This window comes from Saccopteryx bilineata, chromosome X (genome assembly GCF_036850765.1).
Source record: "Saccopteryx bilineata isolate mSacBil1 chromosome X, mSacBil1_pri_phased_curated, whole genome shotgun sequence".
Lineage (NCBI taxonomy): Eukaryota > Metazoa > Chordata > Mammalia > Chiroptera > Emballonuridae > Saccopteryx > Saccopteryx bilineata.
In genome coordinates this window covers 87,621,925-87,642,696 of record NC_089502.1, presented here as the reverse complement: position 1 = coordinate 87,642,696, position 20,772 = coordinate 87,621,925, and the positions used below count along the sequence as shown (strand labels likewise).

Here is a 20,772-nt window from a genome sequence, read left to right as displayed (position 1 = left end):
ATGAGATGGAAGAATATACCTTGTTCTTGGCTAGGAAGAATAAATATAATCAAGATGGCTATATTACCCAAAGCAATATACAAATTTAATGCAATTCCCATCAAAATTCCAATGACATTTTTTAAAGAAATAGAGAAAAAAATCATCAGATTTATATGGAACTATAAAAAACCCCGAATAGCCAAAGCAATCCTAAAGAAAAAGAATGAAGCTGGGGGCATAACAATACCTGACTTCAAACTCTATTATAGGGCCACGACAATCAAAACAGCATGGTATTGGCAGAAAAATAGACACTCAGACCAATGGAACAGAATAGAAAGTCCAGAAATAAAACCACATATATATAGTCAAATAATTTTTGATAAAGGGGCCAACAACACACAATGGAGAAAAGAAAGCCTCTTCAATAAATGGTGCTGGGAAAACTGGAAAGCCACATGCAAAAGAATGAAACTGGACTACAGTCTCTCCCCCTGTACAAAAGTTAACTCAAAATGGATCAAAGATCTAAACATAAGACCTGAAACAATTAAGTACATAGAAGAAGACATAGGTACTCAACTCATGGACCTGGGTTTTAAAGAGCATTTTATGAATTTGACTCCAATGGCAAGAGAAGTGAAGGCAAAAATTAATGAATGGGACTACATCAGACTAAGAAGATTTTGCTCAGCAAGGGAAACTGATAACAAAATAAACAGAAAGCCAACTAAATGGGAAATGATATTTTCAAACAACAGCTCAGATAAGGGCCTAATATCCAAAATATACAAAGAACTCATAAAACTCAACAACAAACAAACAAACAATCCAATAAAAAAATGGGAAGAGGATATGAATAGACACTTCTCCCAGGAAGAAATACAAATGGCCAACAGATATATGAAAAGATGCTCATCTTCTTTAGCTATTAGAGAAATGCAAATCAAAACGGCAATGAGATACCACCTCACACCTGTTCGATTAGCTGTTATTAGCAAGTCAGGTAATAGCAAATGTTGGAGAGGCTGTGGAGAAAAAGGAACCCTCATACACTGTTGGTGGGAATGTAAAGTAGTACAACCATTATGGAAGAAAGTATGGTGGTTCCTCAAAAAACTGAAAATAGAACTACCTTATGACCCAGCAATCCCTCTACTGGGTATATACCCCAAAAACTCAGAAACATTGATACGTAAAGACACATGCAGCCCCATGTTTATTGCAGCATTGTTCACAGTGGCCAGGACATGGAAACAACCAAAAAGCCCAGCAATAGATGACTGGATAAAGAAGATGTGGCACATATACACTATGGAATACTACTCAGCCATAAGAAATGATGACATCGGAACATTTACAGCAAAATGGTGGGATCTTGATAACATGATACGAAGCGAAATAAGTAAATCAGAAAAAAAAACAGGAACTGTATTATTCCATACGTAGGTGGGACATAATAGTGAAACTAAGAGACATTGATAAGAGTGTGGTGGTTACGGGGGGGAGGGGGGAATGGGAGAGGGATAGGGGGTGGGAGGGGCACAAAGAAACCAAGATAGAAGGTGACAGAGGACAATCTGACTTTGGGTGGTGGGTATGCAACATAATTGAACGACAAGATAACCTGGACTTGTTATCTTTGAATATATGTATCCTGATTTATTGTTGTCACCCCATTAAAAAAATAAAATTATAAAAAAAAAAAAAAAAAAAAAAGAGACTTCAAAAAAAAAAAAAAAAAAAGAATGCAGAGATAGAAATACCAATAGCTCAAACCAAAAGATACTCAATTTCATTAAATAAGACAAATAAAAAAAACTATGAAAATACATTTTCACCTATAGATCAGGAAAGACAAAAAATTAGAAAGCATACTGGCTTTGTGTGGTAGGCAGAATAATGGCCCCCTAAAGATGTTCATATACTAATTCCTAGGACCTGAATTATATTGCTATACATGGCAAAAATAAATTCAAGTTGCAGATAGAATTAAAATTGCTAACCAGTTGACTTTAAGATAGGACAATTACCCTGGATTTCCCAAGTATGCCTAATGTAAACAAGAAGGTCCAGAGAAATAGAAGGGAGAGGCAGAAGAGTCAAAGTCAGAGGAGGAGATATGATGATGGCTTAGAGCAAAGTCAGAGTGATTCAAAGGACTTGACTCACTCTTGCTGGCTCTGAACAGGGAGGAAGAGGCCACAATTCAAGAAATATGGTGGCTACTAGAAGCTGGAAACACAATGAATGAATTCTCCTCTAGAGGCTCTGGAAGGAATGCAGCCCCGCTGACACCTTGATATTAGGTCAATGAAACTCATTTTGGACTTCTGACCTCCAGAACTGTAAGATGATACACTCATGTTTCTTTAAGCCACTGAGTTGGTGGTACACTGTTATAGCAGCTATAGGAAACTCATTCAGTTGGAGAGAATGTCTGGAAACAGGCACTCTACCACACTGCATGTGGGAGTGAAAGCCAGTACATCTTCCATAAATGGGAATATAACTTTTTCTATTTAGTGAGAGGAGGGAAGGCAGAGAGAGACCCCCACAGTGACCCAACTGGGATCCACCCAGCAAGCCCACTAGGGGGCAATGCTTTGCCTATTTGGGGCCCTTGCTTCATTGCAACCAGAGCTATATAAAGGGGAATTCAGCAATATCAGTAATTCTACTTCTAAGAATTTATCCTACTATACAAATAAAACCATACAAAATCATGTATATGCAAGGTTATCCACTGCTATAGTTTATAGAATAGCAAATGATTGGAAATAATCTTAATATCCATTAATAGAGGATTGAATCAATAAAGTAGGGGACAGTCAACAGAGTACTGTGCAGTCATAAATAGAGTGAAAAAGCCCATTCATTACACACTATCTACTGATGAGTTAGAAAATATATGTAAATGCCAAGCTGCCTATATAGGTCTAAACTATCACTGGGTAGATAGTAATAGGCTGAACACACCAACTGTGTGTGAGGAGAGGAATGGGGTGGCTGAAGGGTGCTAGGAGGGAGGGAGATAATTTTACTGTATACCTGTCTTAGTTTGAGTTTCTATAACAAGATACCACAGATTGGGTGGCTTGAAACAACAAATCTTTATTTCTCACAGTTCTGGAGGCTGGAAGTCCAAGATCAGAATGCCAGCATGGCAGTGTTCTGGCAAGGGCCCACTTCCCAGTATACAGAAGGCAGCCTTCTTGCTGTACCACACACAGTGGAGACAGTGAGCTCTTCCATAAGTGCACTTCCTCTTTTTACAGGGACACTAATTCCATCATGAGGGTCCACTCCACAATTTAATCTAAAACTAATTACCTCCAAAAGTCCCACTTCCAAATACCATCACATTGAGAATTAGGGGTTCAACATGTGATTTTTGAGGGAGGGACACAAACATTCCACTTATAGCAATATCTGTTTATACTTCCTGAATTTTTAGTCATGGGCATACATTAGCCATTTAAAGAAAAAATTAAAGTATAGCCCTGCCTGGGTAGTGAAAATTTGTTAGAGTGTCCTCCTGGTACACTATATTGCAGATTTGATCCTCCATCAGGGTACATACAAGAATCAAACAGTGAATGCATGAATGGGTAGAACAACAAATCCATGTGTGTTGTCTCTCTCTCTCTAAAAAAAAAATGAACCAATAAAAATTACAAAAAAAATAGATTGATTATACCTTTTTGCATTCTTCCAACAGCGTATAAGAGATTTAATTCCTCCATATCCTAGAAAATATTTGGTTTGGTTGTTTTTTTTAATAAACATTTTTTTTTATGTGTTAACTTTGTCATGCTACCTCACTATTTTTCTAAGGATTTATGGTGAGCCTTTTCTCCATGTGTATTTGCTATCTCTGTATCTTTTGTAAAATGTTTGATCATATGTTCTGCTAAATCTGCTATGAATTTTGGCAGTTTTCTTTACCAAAAGAGTTAGGGAAATAACAAAAATGCATGCTGAAATCTCAAAAAAAAATGTTTTTCTTCATTATACTGAATGAAATAAGTAAATCAAAAAAAGCTAAGAACTGTATGATTTCACACATAGGTGGAATGTAATACTGAGACTCATGGACACAGATAAAACTGAAGTGGTTACCAGGGGGAGAGAGATTTAGGAGAGGGGGATGGAGGGAAGGGTGTACAGAGGGACAAATATAAGGTGACAGAAAATGATTTCATATTGGGTGATGGGTATACAACAAAATCAACAGTTCAAATGCTATAAAAATGTTTACCTAAAATGTATGTACTCTTATTGATCAATGTCACCCTGTTAAATTTAATTTTTTACATAAAGCTATAAAATTTTTTTTCTTAAGTAAATGTTTATTGAATAAAATACCCTTTCTAGATAGCAGGATATTCTTATTGATAACTTGGTTGCTGCTGGTTTCTATTCATTCACTCTACTGACATTAGTATATTCACTCAACAAACACCAAGGGTTTATTATGAATAAGTATTGCTGGAGAAAAAGATGAGTCAGACACAGCCACTGTCTTAAAAGAGTTAGAAATTCTCCAAAGAAGAGAAATGAGAAGGGAACAACTGTTGATCATATAAGGAGGAAAGTGGTAAATGCTATGAGTAGTACAGATAAAGCACTATGGGGCTCCAGAGAAGCCAAGTTTACTTCTGGACAACAGTGCCCAAAAGGACATTTATGGAATTTGTACTACCCTGGAAAGGTAAGATGACTTTGGACATGATAACAATGATGATGACAAAATGACACAAATGGAAGCCAGACTCAGAGAATTTGTGGTCATCAGCAAACACCTCATTCTCAACACCAGGGTATAAGAGGGAGAGAAAAAATGGAGACCATTGAGAAGTGGGGCCACACTGCAGAGAAGACAGAGGTTTGCATTTACAATGAAAAAGAGGCAGGAACCACTGATGTTTTGAGGGCAAGGAAAGGAGACCTTCAGTGCTACATCGCAGGGAGATGAATCTGACAGAAGGCAGGTGTGGCATAGACTAGAAAAGAAACAGAACCAAGGTAGGAAAACCAGTTAAAGCACCATACCAACAGCTTAGAAGAGAAAAGGGGAAAACCTTACCTAAGTCAGGCAGAGAAGGGAGAATTCCCTAGATATAGTAAATGTTAAGAAAAAAAAATATTCCAATGGCTTTGATTTGAGGAGGAGAAGGAGGAGATAGCATCAGAGAAATTGGAAGCAGAGGAGTAGGTTTGGGGGGAAGATGAAAGATTAATTTAAAATAAACATTTGTGTCAGTTAAGTCATATAGCAGCTAAAGGGAAATATAAAGTTATAGATTTGAAAGTTATGCTCAGAAAGGCAATCCTGGTAGACAAATTGACGAGGGGGTAGTATAGAATAAGAAGGAAGTGGAAGAATGGACTTTTCTAGACAACCCAGAGTTAGACAGCAGAAGGAAGCAGAGTAACAAGCTAGGTCGGTTGATGGACCAGGAGATTCAGGTCTCAGAAGCCACAGGGAGAGGTGTCTGGAAGCATGATGGTCTAGAAGCCCTAACTAATTTTTCTGTAGTGAGTGGCTGCTGAGGACATGCAGGTACGCAGTAAACACTCTGCTTCTGAACATGGATGGCCATTAGGAAGCAGCCCAACTGGGACCACAGTTCCAGGAGATGGGGGTGTGGGGAGAAGAACTGAGTGTGTCCAAAGGCTACAAGGGGGAAGGCAATAGGAAAAGAAAAAGAGAAAGAGAAGAAGGCTAAGTCTTGGAAGAGGCAGGAAGGAAAGTGATTTAGAAGCATAATTAGACCCTCAATTAGCCAAGTTTACTGTTTATTCACGGAAAAAAAAAAAGCTCTGGCCAAAAAGGAAATAGAGAACTAAGACATACTTCAGTCCTAAGGCCACATCAAGGATGAAAAGTAGGTGTAGGTGTAGGGTGTGTGTATGTATGCAATGTTGCTTCTTATTTCAACTCCCACCTGAAAAATGAGCTTTTTACTTTTATCTATTAATTCTGCAATTGACCTAGAAAATAAGAGTCCACTACATTTCAGTCTAATTTAATATTTCAAGCAATTTATAAAAATTTCTCCATTTCTGAACTAAAAAATGAAGGCACAGGGAAAAATACCCTGTGTGCTTAATTCTTTTTTTTTTTTTACAGAGACAGAGAGTCAGAGACAAGGATAGATAGGGACAGACAGACAGGAATGGAGAGAGATAAGAAGCATCAATGATTAGTTTTTCGTTGCAACACCTTAGTTGTTCATTGATTGCTTTCTCATATGTGCCTTGACAGTGGGGCTACAGCAGACCAAGTAACCCTCTTGCTCAAGCCAGCGACCTTGGGTCCAAGCTGGTGAGCTTTGCTCAAACCAGATGAGGCCGCGCTCAAGCTAGTGACCTCGGGGGTCTCGAACCTGGGTCCTCCGCATCCCAGTCCAATGCTCTATCCATTGCGCCACTGCCTGGTCAGACTTAATTCTGTATTTATAGGATTATTTATCCCTCTCATTCAAATAATCAAAAAAGATGTACACACCATAATCCACTTTCTTAATTTTATGTAATTATTTTTACAAGTAAGCACAAGTGGAATAGATCAAGAGAAGACACAAGGTAAAAGTAGTACAGTGCTTAAATAATACCACAGGGTTTTGATTTGGCTCACCAAAGCTAGGCAAATATAAATAATCAGTAAAAGCTATGAAAACCAAAGGCAGCAGTTACTAACTCCTGCATATACAGATGATCGCTGCTCTCAAAGATACTGCTGTTTCAAAGATACTGCTTCCAGCCTCCGCATACAGTATAAAACACAGTGCCATCAGTGATGGGAGGTTGCTGGTCTCTACAGAACAGGCTTTGCAACCTGGTTGCTTTTCTCAAAAACAGAGCCAGAAAGGAGAGTCTTCTCTCCTGTGCCAATTTCCACTGCCCATAGAAGGTTGTATTTGCCAAAACAAACAAACAAAACACCAACAAACTTTGCAACTATATGACTGCTAAACAGCTCGTAGAATAAGAAGTAGGAAATATTGTGACACTAAAGAGCTTAATTTAGAATGGTACAAAAAGTAGAAAGTGCAGAAACACAAATTCACTGAGCCATGTTACCCTGGAAACAACAGGCCTGTGTAGGGTCCAAAGCAGAAAGAAAAGATGGAAAACAATTTCTGAAGAGTTCTGTTTATTACATATTATGGTTGTCCATGTTTCATATTTTTAGTTAAGATGCTTTCTGTATTCAATACTTGAAATTTAATACTTTCAACTAATCCATTATCAAGGTATAACCAATGATTTGTTAATAAAAACTCTTACCTTTATTTGTATAGTACCTTTCATTTAAAGGGCTTAAAGCATCTCACAAGTGATCACAATTACTTTATTAATACTCTTGGGAAAAAGTGTGTTGGGGTAATCATCCTTTATTCTTTGCACCTGCTGGGAAAATGCTGTGCTAATAACAGAACTGACATTTATTGAACACTTACTGCGAGCCAGGCACTGTTGTAAACACTTTCCATTTAATCTTCACAAAATCCCTATAGGGTTGACAGTGTTATTATCCCAATTACAGATGAGAACACAGAAGCACATAAATACTATGTGACTTTCAAAGTCACCAAGCAGGTAAGTGACTGAGCCAGATTCAGACACAGGCTGCTGTGTCTGCAGACAGGCCGTCTCACAGGGCCCCCTAATCAGTGGCTGCTGAGAACCTGGCATCTGGGTCTCAGTCTCCATTTCTTCTAGCCCTACAAGAATTTTGAGTCTATGTCCAATGAGTCCAGTCACAAACTCAAGCCCTTCACTTGGACAAAATTCAAGAAAATCCATGCATGTCTATTGTTGTAATAATTGACTAAAGAGACTTTATTAATGCTTAAATTAACCTAAAGCACATTTTATTATATATATTCTACCATTATCTAAAACTGTTTTTAAAAATTTCTAGAACATGATTAACAAAGAGCCACTTACTTTATACCATGACCCAGACATATATACACACATAGGTAAGTGACAGAAACGTTTCAAAAATCTACATTTATCCATATTACATGTTATGCTTTGAATTTTTTCTATTCCATTTAAAAATGCTGGTTGCAATCTAGTAAATTGACTTTATGATTCAATAATAGGTTGGGATTCATAGTTAAAAATTTTTTTCATCCAAAACTTATGTTGCCACTGACTATCCCATCTGAGTAAAAAAATGAGCAAACAATAAAGGAAGAACTTTGGCATTGAACATATCACCCCCACAATCAAACTCTATATTTTTCTGTAGAACTATCAGGCTCTGCTTCTACACACTCAACTTCTGTTCCCACCATTAAACAAAAAATACCACTGTATCAGAAGCATTGCCACATTTCTTATAATAAAAATGTATCATTTACGCGGAACCAGTATTGAGTTACAATGCATCTTGAAAAGCAAAGCAAAAATAAAACAACAAATTCTTTAGCTGTAATAGAAAATGTTATTTTAAACAATTTTGTATTATGGATGGATATAATACAAAAAAAAATCAAGTTAATGGTTTGAGGTCAACTCTGTGTGGCTAGACTGCTCACATTTAATTCAGAGTTCAAATTCCAACATGAACACACTGAGTGGTAAAAATACTAATGGGGAAGGAGGTGAGAGAGAGCCAAAGGAGTGGTCTGAAAGAAAAAAGTCCACTTATATACTATTCAGCCCACAGCTGGATTCGGAACACACCTCTCTTGGCCTGCAAACAATATTGCATGGATATAACAGCAAGTTTACTTCTGACTTCAAATGGCCAATAAAAGACATTATAATAATCTGCAGTAAATTGAACAGTTTCATTAATGTTAACAAAGTGATATTTTTTCAAGCAGGGCCTTTTTGTATTGTTCAATGCAATCATGCTTAGATTACGCTTCCAGGAAATCCCTTTTTGGCACACTCTAGCATTCCCTACTGCGGCAGTTTGGAAACTTTTTTTTCCCCCTCCTGTCTGAGAGATATAACTGTCCCTTCTTTCCAAAACCACCCTACAAACTGGGCTTAATCCTATCTCCCTCTGCATTCCCCAGGATCCTGCTCAAGAAAGGATCCCTTCTTTCTCTTGCCTTGAAAAGACATGCGCCCTGGCCGGTTGGCTCAGCGGTAGAGCGTCGGCCTGGCGTGCAGGGGACCTGGGTTTGATTCCCGGCCAGGGCACATAGGAGAAGCGCCCATTTGCTTCTCCACACCCCCCTCCTTCCTCTCTGTCTCTCTCCTCCCCTCCCGCAGCCAAGGCTCCATTGGAGCAAAGATGGCCCAGGCGCTGGGGATGGCTCCTTGGCCTCTGCCCCAGGCACTAGAGTGGCTCTGGTCGTGGCAGAGTGATGCCCCAGAGGGGCAGAGCATCGCCCCCTGGTGGGCGTGCCGGGTGGATCCCGGTCAGGCACATGCGGGAGTCTGTCTGTCTCTCCCGTTTCCAGCTTCAGAAAAATACAAAAAAAAAAAAAAAAAAGAAAAAGAAAAAAAAGAAAAGACATGCTCACAAATATGTCTCTTCACCTCTCTCAGACTCTAAGGAAAATGCTTCTTTCCTCAACCTGGCTGCTACCACTCCTTTTTTTTTAGCATTGCCTACTCTCCCTTTAAATCCCTAAAAATCTGGCTTCTGTCCCCTCCACTCAAATCATTTTCCTGGATTCAAAAAAGTTCAACAAATGTATGCCAGGCACTGTATTTGGGGATACAAAGGAAAGGTCTCAACCACAAGCAGTTCAGTTAAGGTCCCCAGAAAGCTTGTAAACATCAAATCTAAAGGACTCTTCTGATCCTCCCCTCTCCAGCATAACACACCCATGATTGTCTTCTTAAACTTCTCTCTTCCTTTGACCTTCTGCAGTTTATAGGTAGTGAAGGGGGCTGGGGAAGGAGCTCCCAAAGTGAAAGAGAATGGTTAGAAACATGAGAGAAGAATCTGCAGCATGTGGCCTAGATCAGTGGTCCCCAACCTTTTTTTGGGCCATGGGCCGGTTTAATGTCAGAAAATATTTTCACGGACTGGCCTTTAGGATGGGACGGATAAAAGTATCACGTGACCGAGACAAGTGTCAAGAGTGAGTCTTAGACGAATGTAACAGGGAATCTGGTCATTTTTTAAAAAATAAAACATGGTTCAGACTTAAATTTAAATAAAACGGAAATAATGTAAGTTATTTATTCTTTCTCTGCAGACTGGTACCAAATGGCCCACGGACCGCTACTGGTCCGTGGCCCGGGGGCTGGGGACCACTGGTCTAGATAAAAGCAAATAGCTCACTTTCAGATGGAAAATGAAATGAGAAGCAACACTGATCATGTGCATCTAGATGTGTTCTTCAGCTTAGATGTGTCCTTCAGATCACCAGTGTCTTAGTTCAGCACTACAGACCTCTTGCCTGGCCCTCTGACTCCCCTTCCTGGCTTCAGGAGCTCTCTTCTCCTATTCATTCTTCAGTCCACCATTTATTTAAAAACCTTCAGTGATCTCTGCTACTTTCCAAAGTACAAACTCCTTATCATACCAAGGACCTCCATTGGGTGACCCCAGATCTCTTTCTCTTCCTCACACTCCAGCCAAATATCACTGGCTACTCTCATAAACACTTTGTAATACTTCCAGCTTCCTCTATGCTATGTCAAGGGTCAGGGTCTTGCCTCTTTATCTGAAATTCCACTTTCTCCATCATCCTAGCCAACTGGAAATGATAACCCTTCTTAAGGCCCAAACCAAATGACTATCAATTCCATTCAGCCTTTTCCAATCTGGGTTGGATGCTCTGTCTTCTTTTCTCCTCTTTCTCCTTCTTTAAAGATTTTATATACTGATTTTACAGAGACAGGAGGGGGGAGTGAAAAGTATTAACTCATAATTGCTTCACTTCAGTTGTTCATTGATTGTTTGTCATATGTGTCTTGGCCGGTCAAGCCCAGGGTTTTGAACTGGTGACCTCAGCATTCCTGGTCGACACTTTATCTACTGCGCCACCACAGGCCAGGTGGATATGCTGTCTTCTTCCTGAGACTTCCTAATGGACTTCCTCTGCATTTCTCTTATAGCAATGAATGTACAATGTCTAATGTTGGGGCCAAACATGCTTGTCATATAACCTGTCAGATCCCTGAATGGGACTAGGTATCGTTCATCTGGTAGTACTCCTCATCTGCCATCAATGCTGCCCAACAGCACCCATAACAGTACTTTGAAATAAACTTGATTTATGAAACAGATGCACATGTTGACTTGAATAGCAGGAACTGACATTTCAAAAGCCATGTCAGTAGCTGGCCTGTTTTTATCTGTATCTTGTGTTGTTTTGATGTCTAGTTCAGCTTTTTAAAAACTACTTTTAGTGGTTAAAAATTAGAGACCTTAATTTTCCAAAATTTTATATGAACAATTCAGTTCACATTTTAAGCAGTGATTTCTAGCACAAGTACAAAAAAGAAGGCCAAGTATCATAGACTGGAAAAAATCAAACCCTTTGTCCCTGGCTGGTTGGCTCAGCGGTAGAGTGTTGGCCGGCATGTGGAAGTCCTAGGTTCGATTGCTAGTCAGGACACACAGGAGAAGCAAACATCTGCTTCTCCACCCATCTCCCCTTCTCTCTCTCTCTTTCCCTCTCTCTCTCTCTCTCTCTCTCTCTTTTCCTCCTCCTGCAGCCATGGCTCAAATGGTTTGAGTAATTTGGCCCCAGGTGCTGAGGAAGGCTCCATGGCCTCACCTCAGGCACTGAAATGGCTTGGTTCTGAGCAACGGAGCAGTGGCCCCAGATACACAGAGCAACACCACCTAGTGGGCTTGCTGGGTGGATCCCGGTTGGGGCGCATGCGCCAGTCTCTCCTTCTGCCTTCCTGCCTCCATGCCTCCATGTCTCTCATTAATAAATAAATAAATAAATCAAACCCTCTGTGGACCCCTCCAATGACAGCAACCTGAAATGCTAGGCTCTGGTACTAGATCTACAACATCCAGAAATCCATCCCATTTGTTTCCCTATAATGATTCCCCCTTCATTTTTTACTAAACCCAAGATCAGTAAAAAAGCAATCGTTATACAGCTCTCATGCATAAGTAATTTTGTTCAGGTTAGAGAGATTAAAAAAAGGCTGATCCCCACATTGATAAGCTCACAGTTCAGCAAAAAGGACAGGCAATTACTACACAATTATTATATAAGGCAAACTAAGATAAGTGCTCTGACAGAAGTACCTGCCAAGTCTAACGCGTAAGAGGGGAAATGAACTCGCTTATGAGGAGAATGCATAAGATGTGGAAAAGGATGGAGAACTGAGCAAGGTGGTGGAAGATGGACTTAAAGAGACAACAGGACTGCAGATGAAGGGGACAATAAAGTCAAAGGCTCTAAGTCAAGGAAGTTCTATGTGTACCAGAGGGGCACAGGGTGGTCCTGTGGAGTTGAAGTATAGGGTATAAGACATGGAAAGTCACTGAAATTTTTTATTTATTAATTTATTTTTGGCGGGGAGTGAAACACAGAGTGATATGATCAAAACCGGCAGCATTGTATAGGATAAATTGCAAGGAGAGGAAACTGAAAGAAGGGAAGCCAGTTGGGATGGATGGCTTAAATTAGAAAGCACAACTAGACATACGTAAAAAATATTTGAGAGTTACTAATAAGTAGAACCTATAGGGTTTGGAACTGATGTGGCTATGAAGCAAGGCAGAGGAAGAATAAGAAGGATGACTTCAAGTTCTTGAACTTGAGCAACTGAGGATCATTCAAACTGAGGGACATGTAGTGTGAAGAGTAGGTCTGGTGAGCTGCAAAGAGGTTAGGGAGATGACAAGTTTGTGATCCTCATGAACTTCCACAGGAAGATGCTTAAGAGATAGGTTTGTTAGATTCACTTAAGACCAATGTCAGGGCTACACTTAAAAATCACCAACACATCAATGACAGCTTATAATATGGGACTAAATGAAATCATCAAGGCAAAGAAAATAATATGAGAAGAAGGCTGATAGGGGACCAATGATGAGATGTTTACATTTAAGGAAAAGACAGAACAGTGGGGGCTGGGAAAAAGTATTCAAGACAATAGAGAAATACAGAAAGCAAGGCTTGCAAGAGGGTGGTCAAAGCGGTTGAATGCCTGGGCAAGAGCAAACAGAATTAAGACTAAAGTGAGGTCCTAGATTTGGCCAGTAAAGGTCATGAGTTCCAAGAAGTTTACTTCCAATAAAGCTGGATACTGGAATGGGTTGGGAGAATTAATGAACTGGAAATAAGGATATGCTACTGTTTCCAGAACACTAAATTGAAGTGAAAGATGGGACAGCAGTTTAGGGGAAAGCTGGTTCAATTCTTGACTTTTTTTAGGGAAGTTAACCCTAAAAGAGGCAGAAGATGCCAGAGAACGGAGGTGAATAATGGAGCAAGAGTTTATAGATAGATTGGGGCCTCAGCTCCTTCAAATTTATGTGAGCCACTCTTTACATTTCTGATTAATTTAGGGCCAGATATGTAAAACCCAAAGACAAGACATTTTCCCAAATTAAATTTTCATGGATTAGACTTAACATTCTCACTTTCATAAAAATTTCAAAGATGTGGTCCCATAAAACTTTTTACCCTAAGAGTTAAAAATATTTAATGCTGAAATACATTTTAAATCACATATTTAATCAAAAACCGAGAAAAGGCTGAAAATATATTTAACTCTCTGATATCACTGCATTTGTTTTAAGCATTACATTTGCACCTACAATCACATGATTCATGATGAGTCTACTTCATATCCTTCTGGAACACTGCAGTCTTTGTATAATTATCCTTTTTAATCAACCACGAATTTCCTTTGACTGAAACAACTGCTAATGAAATTTGGAAAGACAGAAGCCTTTTTCTCACTAGAAAAAAATCTGATGCACTTATGGCAAATAAATTAATTAATTAAAAGACAGCCATAGGAAGAAGAGACACATTACAAAGCAGCTCTTTTGTTTAATGATGTTTTTCATCACCTTTAGTCTAGCACACAACATATTTATGCTATACTTAAAATAAAGGCATCCACAGATAGATAGATAGATACATACATACATACATACATACATACGTACATATAGATATAGATATATTTGTAAATAATTATTTCCTTGCTTACTCCATAGAAGGTGTTCGCTTCCAAGTTTGTTTAGAGTCAAGCACAAGGAGAGGGGTAAGAAGATGTGAGCGAGGCATGGCGGAACAAAAAGGAAGGCAAGACCACCAGGACAGAATACAAAGATTGTTTTAAAAGCAAGATGTGTGGTAAACTTTATTTCAATCATGTGGTAAAACAAAGTTAGATTACTCAGTTTGGTGAATAGGAAGGAAAAGTTTTAGGTATACACATCCTGAATCTTGTTATAGATAAAATCATAGGTGATAAATAAACACACAGATAAGTTTGTCCTACCAAATATACACTAAATGCTATCAAATGACATTTAAAGTGGCATTCTTTTAAAAAAAAAATAAGCCTGCCTTATTCAGCAACTGCCTGCAATATAAGTAAAATATATCTGAATTTTAGAAGTGTGGTTGCTTAGATGGCATTTAGGCTCAGAGGACTGATTCCTATTTATAACTGGTGCCACAATAGCCTGATACACATCACTTTTTAGCTCCTAAGTTGAGAACAACCTCTGGGGTGTCTTCACAGTGTGGCACTAAAGCTGCTATGGCCCACTTCACAACCTCACACCTTTTACAGAGGGCTGGCCAAGACCGAGAGCATGCTCGGCGGTAGGTGAGTACAAGCTGCTACAGGACAAGCTCTCCGGCTCGCTCAGGGCTCCAACCCACCTCAAGGCCCACGCTGCAGTCACCTGGGGTGAGCCATCCCATACAGACTAGCATAGGAGAAGCCTACTCCCTTTGAAAATGGATCAATGATCTTTAAGAAACACCCTTGTATACACATCACACTAGAAAGTGCAGCACAGACAGTACACGAAAGAGGAGACACCCGAGAACCTTCCGACATTGAGGAGAACCCTGGAATTTACCAGACTATGGGCCAGGGGAAAGGCATATTTCGTGAGGATCTCAAATATATCTCTTCTGCTGTGGCCTTCTTGTTTCAGTGCGAACCTCAAGTTTCTCATGTCCTAGGGGGCAGGAAATTTGATAGATCAGTCTTCAAATAAAGTCACATTTGTTAGCTAGAAATCTATGCAACTAAGGGTGTAGAAGATTCACTTACCTGAAAGGGCAATTCATCTAGATTACTAAGAAAATTACTTTGTTTTGTATATTTTGAAATACCCAGTTTAAGAACCTCTGAAAATACTCTCATTGTAGTCATGAATGTAAAAACAAAGCAACTAATGTTAAAGAGAAAACAGAACTAAAATTTATTCAATATAAAGACAAATAAAACCAGGTCTTACACATCATCTACTGTGTCTATCTAACTGGTTTCATGGTATTTTAAATTATAAAACTGGACTTCATTCATAGAACTTCTAAAAGGCATACCTGATACCAAATATAATCTCAAAATTATCAAACATGTTAATAAAATACAGCTCTTTTCTTCACCCCTCATGCTTTTGAAGTCTTATTTTTAAAAATTTGGAAATGATTGGCATTTTAAGCTCTCATATAAGTAATATAATATGTTTTTACTATACAATTTTACTTTCACAGAGTTCTATATAACCACATGAAAGTACCCCATATTAGGAGGGGCTATGCTTCCAGGAACTAAAAATTAATGATCAAAACCATGGTTTAAGGGTAGCTTCTATTACGTATCTCTCTCTTTTCTTTTTTTGGGGGAAGAATAGATAGGGCCAGATAGACAAGAAGAGAGAGTGATGAAAAGCATCAATTCTTTGTTGTGGCTCCTTAGTTGTTCATTGATTGCTTTCTCATATGTGCCTTGAACGGGAGGCTCCAGCTGAACCAGTAACCCCTTACTTAAGCCAGTGACCTTGGGCTCAAGCCAGCGACCATGCGGTCATGTCTATAATCCCATGCTCAAGCTGGTGACCCTGTGCTCAAGCTGGTCAGACCATGCTCAAGCCAGATGAGCCTGTGCTTTAGGCTGGGACCTCAGGACCTGCATCCCAGGCCAATGCTCTATCCACTGTGTCACCAACCTGGTCAGGCTACATATCTCTTTAATAAGCAGGAAAATCTTCCTTTAAATCAAGTCTAAACAAAATAAGTTACCTTAAATATCATTTTGTATTATACATCAAAATAACATTCTATCTTATTTTCAAAGCTAGAGTTTATAGGTCATTTCTCAAATCAATCATGGTACTAATAACGTTATATATTGCGCTCCACACTTTCAGTCAGAAACAAGCACCATGATGAACCCTGGGGATACAGTTACTCATGAGTGAGACAGATCCAGTTCCTGCCCTTTTGGATGTCACCATCTTAATGTTTGCAAAGTGCTTTTTAATTTATTATCTCAAGAGCACTCTTAAAGCTTCCTAAATCTTTTACATGAAGGACTAGCAAAGGTCTTGCTGTATATAACCCAAAATGCAAATGGCAGCAAAGAAAGTATAAAGAACCAGACTATAAGACCTTTAATGAATGACCTGTGAATGATCATTCTGTATACAGATGGCATCTACTAGGCCTTGCCAGCTCCAGGATATTGTGCTTTCATTTTTAAAAGCATGTAATTGAATAAAATCCAAAAACTGATTCACAACATACTCCAACAAAACTGGAATATCGGTTGCTGACTCATGACGCCAAGCACTAGTCAAACATAAGGGGAAAAAAATCATTTCAATAAAATAACAGCTTTTAAAGCATAAGCTATGAGATATAAGTATAGCACAAGAAGTCCCAGGGCTCAAAGAACTGTGAGGAACTTTCTTCCTAATAGCATTGGGTCAGATGATAACTCTGCAGCATCATTCTCTTAACCACTCAGCAAGAAATTAGACCATTGCTAGGTAAATATTTATTCTATCAGTGATTCCAGCAACTACTTTTAATGTGCCAAAGCATAAGTGATTCAAGCAACTTCTTTTTGCCACCTGATGCAGATGTAATTAAAGGACAGATAGAACTACTATCTCATCTTTCCAACAAGAAAACTGAAGTGGAAAAGACAGACTCACAGACAGTACTTGCTTCGGTAGAGAAACAAAGCTGTATTACAGTTACTGAGTGCAGATGATGGCTGACCTACGAGAGGCAGAAGGATGAACCTTTATCCCACTTGAATCAACTTCAGGATTTACTGTGAGAATGGAACATGACATTGCTGTTTCCAAGGAGATAATTGAGTTAAAATGTTGTGCTACAAGATTGTTCTTGGCCATTGTCTTTTGAGTTCAATGATAATTCCAAGAAATATATATATTAACATTTGAGAATTATGTGTGGTGAGGTGTGCCATAGTTCTTAAAATAAAGTCAAAAGGTAAGACTGTGCATTCTCCTATTAGTTTTGGGTGATTTAAACACAAGTTTTTTTCCTATTGAAAAAGGCACAAAGAGGATTTGTTAAACAAAAAACTCTAACAGAATAAAAATCAGTTCAAAATCATCAAAATAGCAATCCCATTTTTCCTTGAGTACTGTAATACAACACTTTACTCCCATGGATCCATTTATACAAACTGCAAAAAAACTTTTCTTCAAAGTAAATCCCCACATTTCTAGGCCTCAAAGGATAGACTGTAGCTGGGTTCATAAATACCCATTTCTCCGAAAATAAGACATCCCCCGAAAATAAGACCTAGTGCAATTTTTTTCAAGCTTAAAAATATAAGGCCTCCCCTGAATATAAGACCTAGCATGTCTTTAGAAGCAAAAATTAATATAAGACACTGTCTTATTTTTTGGGAGACAGCATAGATTGTTTTACTTGAAAATAGAATCATAAGAAATTCTTGATGGAATTCAGAGTTTGGCTGGTTATGCTGATTTTGTGATGACATTACTACAGGATATTAATAAATGCTGATTTTTTGTTCAACAATAAATGTGAATTCTTGTACATGGAAAAATAAGACATCCCCTGAATATAAGACCAGCGTGTCTTTAGGAGCAAAAATTAATATCAGACAGTCTTATTTTCAAGGAAACAAGGTAAGGTATTAAGGTAGCATGGAGTAAAACAAGAAGAACAAAAAAAGGCAAGGTGAGGAAAAATGAAAAAAAAATTGTTTGTTTCTGATTTTTTTTATTGATTTTAATTTACTGTGTTTACATAGATTCCAGTGTTGCCCCAAATGCATCCACCTTCCCACCTATTCCCCTCAACATCTCCCTTGCCCCCTCCCGTAATGCCCTCCCCAATCCCTTCAGCTTTATCCCATCCTATCATCCCCTTTCCCTCTGTTCTCCTTTCCTCTGATGCCTTTGATCCCTCCTCTGTCTCAATTCCGTTCCTCAGTTCACACTGTTCATTGGATTCCTCAAATGAGTGAAGTCACATAATATTTTTCTTTTTCTGCCTGGCTTACTTCACTTAACATAATAGTTTCCAGGTCCATCCATGTTGTAGCAAAAGGTAAGACTTCCTTCTTTTTCATAGCCCCATAGTATTCCATTGTATATACAGTGTGTCCCTAAAGTCATGGTGCACTTTTGAACGGTCACAGGAAAGCAACAAAAGAGAATAGAAATGTGAAATCTGCACCAAATAAAAGGAAAACTCTCCCAGTTTCATACTTATTCAGTGCAGTTCGATGTGGGCACACACAAAGATTTTTTAGGGCTCCTTAGGTAGCTATCCCGTATAGCCTCTACAGACTTGTCACTGACTGATGGCCTACCAGAACGGGGTTTCTCCACCAAACTGCTGATTTCCTTCAACTGCTTATCCCACCGAGTAATGTTATTCCTATGTGGTGGTGCTTCATTATAAACGCGCCGATATTCACGTTGCACTTAGGTCACGGATTCAAATTTAGTGAGCCACAGAACACACTGAACTTTCCTCTGTACAGTCCACATCTCGACTGGCATGGCCGTGGGCTGCTCCACTGTATACACAGTGTTACGTCATCATCTGCAAATGTGCACATGCTGTCACATCATCCTACAGAAACTGGGAGGGTTTTCCTTTTATTTGGTGCAGACTTCACATTTCTATCATCTTTTGTTGCTTTCCTGTGACCGGTCAAAAGTGCACCATGACTTTACGGACACACTATATGTACCACTGCTTTTTAATCCCCTCGTCCACTGACAGACACTAGGGCTGTTTCCAGATCTTCTCTATTGTGAACAACGCTGCCATAAATATGAGGTACATTTCTCCTTTTGAAACAGTGCTATGGTGTACTTGGGGTATATTCCTAAGAGTGGGATAGCTGGGTCAAAAAGCAGTTCTATTTTTATTTTTTTGAGGAATCTCCATACTGTTTTCCACAGTACTGCACCAGTTTGCATTCCCATCAGCAGTGCAGGAGGGTCCCCTATTCTCCACATCCTTGCCAGCACTTATTCTGTGTTGTTTTGTTAATGAGCGCCATTATGACTGGTGTGAGGTGATATCTCATTGTGGTTTTAATTTGCATTTCTCTAATGATTAGTGATGTTGAACATTTTTTAATATGCCTATTGGCCATCTGTATGTTCTCTTTGGAGAAGTATCTATTCATTTCTTTTGCCCATTTTTTTTCTCTCATCTATTTTTTTATTAATTAATTTTAATGGGGTGACATTGATAAATCAGGGTACATATGTTCAGAGAAAACATATCTAGGTCATTTTGACATTTGATTATCCTGCATTCCCATCACCCAAAGTTCAATTGTCTTCCCTCACCTTCTAACTGGTTTTCTTTGTGCCCTTCCCCTCCCTCAACACCCTCCCTCTCCTCCCCCAATCCCCATAACCCCCACACTCTTGTCCATGTCTCTGAGTCTCATTTTTATGTCAAACCAATGTATAGAATCATATATTTCTTAGCTTTTTCTGATTCACTTATTTCGCTCAGTATGTTATCAAGGTCCATCCATGTTGTAAATGATCCGATGTCATCATTTCTTATGGCTGAGTGTATTCCATAGTACATACATATCAAAGCTTTTTAATCCACTGGTCCACTGATGGATACTTGGGCTGTTTCCAGATCTTTGCTATTGTGAACAATGCTGCCATAAACATGGGGGTGCATTTCTTCTTTTCAAACAGTGCTATAGTGTTCTTGGGGTATATTCCTAAAAGTGGGATCGCTGGGTCAAAAGGCAGTCAGAATTTTTAATTTTTTGAGGAATCTCCATACTGTTTTCCACAGTGGCTACACTAGTCTGCATTCCCACCAACAGTGCAGGAGGGTCCCCTATTCTCCACATCCTTGCCAGCATTTATTCTGTGTTGTTTTGTTAATGAGCGCCATTATGACTGGTGTGAGGTGATATCTCATTGTGGTTTTAATTTGCATTTCTCTAATGATTAGTGATGTTGAGCATTTTTTCATATGCCTATTGGCCATCTGTATATCCTCCTTGGAGAAGTGTCTATTCATGTCTTTCGGCCATTTTTTGATTGGATTGTTTGTCTTCTGGTATTGAGTTTTACAATTTCTTTATAAATTTGGTTATTAACCCCTTATCAGATGTATTGTCAAATATATTCTCTCATTGTGTAGTTTGTCTTTTTATTTCATTCTTATTGTCTTTAGCTGTGCAGAAGCTCTTTAGTTTGATATAGTCCTATTTGTTTATCCTGTCTTTTATATCACTTGCCCGTGAAGATAAATCGGCAAATATACTGCTGCGAGAAATGTCAGAGAGCTTACTGCCTATGTTTTCTTCTACAATGCTTATGGTTTTACGGCTTACATTTAAGTCTTT

General features: G+C 38.8%; 1 protein-coding gene across 3 annotated transcripts in view; it reads right to left on the bottom strand.

Annotated features, from left to right (window-relative positions):
* MTM1 (myotubularin 1) overlaps window positions 1-20,772 on the bottom strand; it is a 193,562-nt gene that overhangs the window by 85,749 nt on the left and 87,041 nt on the right. For all 3 annotated transcript variants that reach the window (XM_066249555.1, XM_066249556.1, XM_066249554.1), the window contains exon 6: window positions 14,993-15,094. In XM_066249555.1, the coding sequence (XP_066105652.1) occupies window positions 14,993-15,094 (102 nt within the window). The remainder of the gene's footprint in view (window positions 1-14,992; window positions 15,095-20,772) is intronic.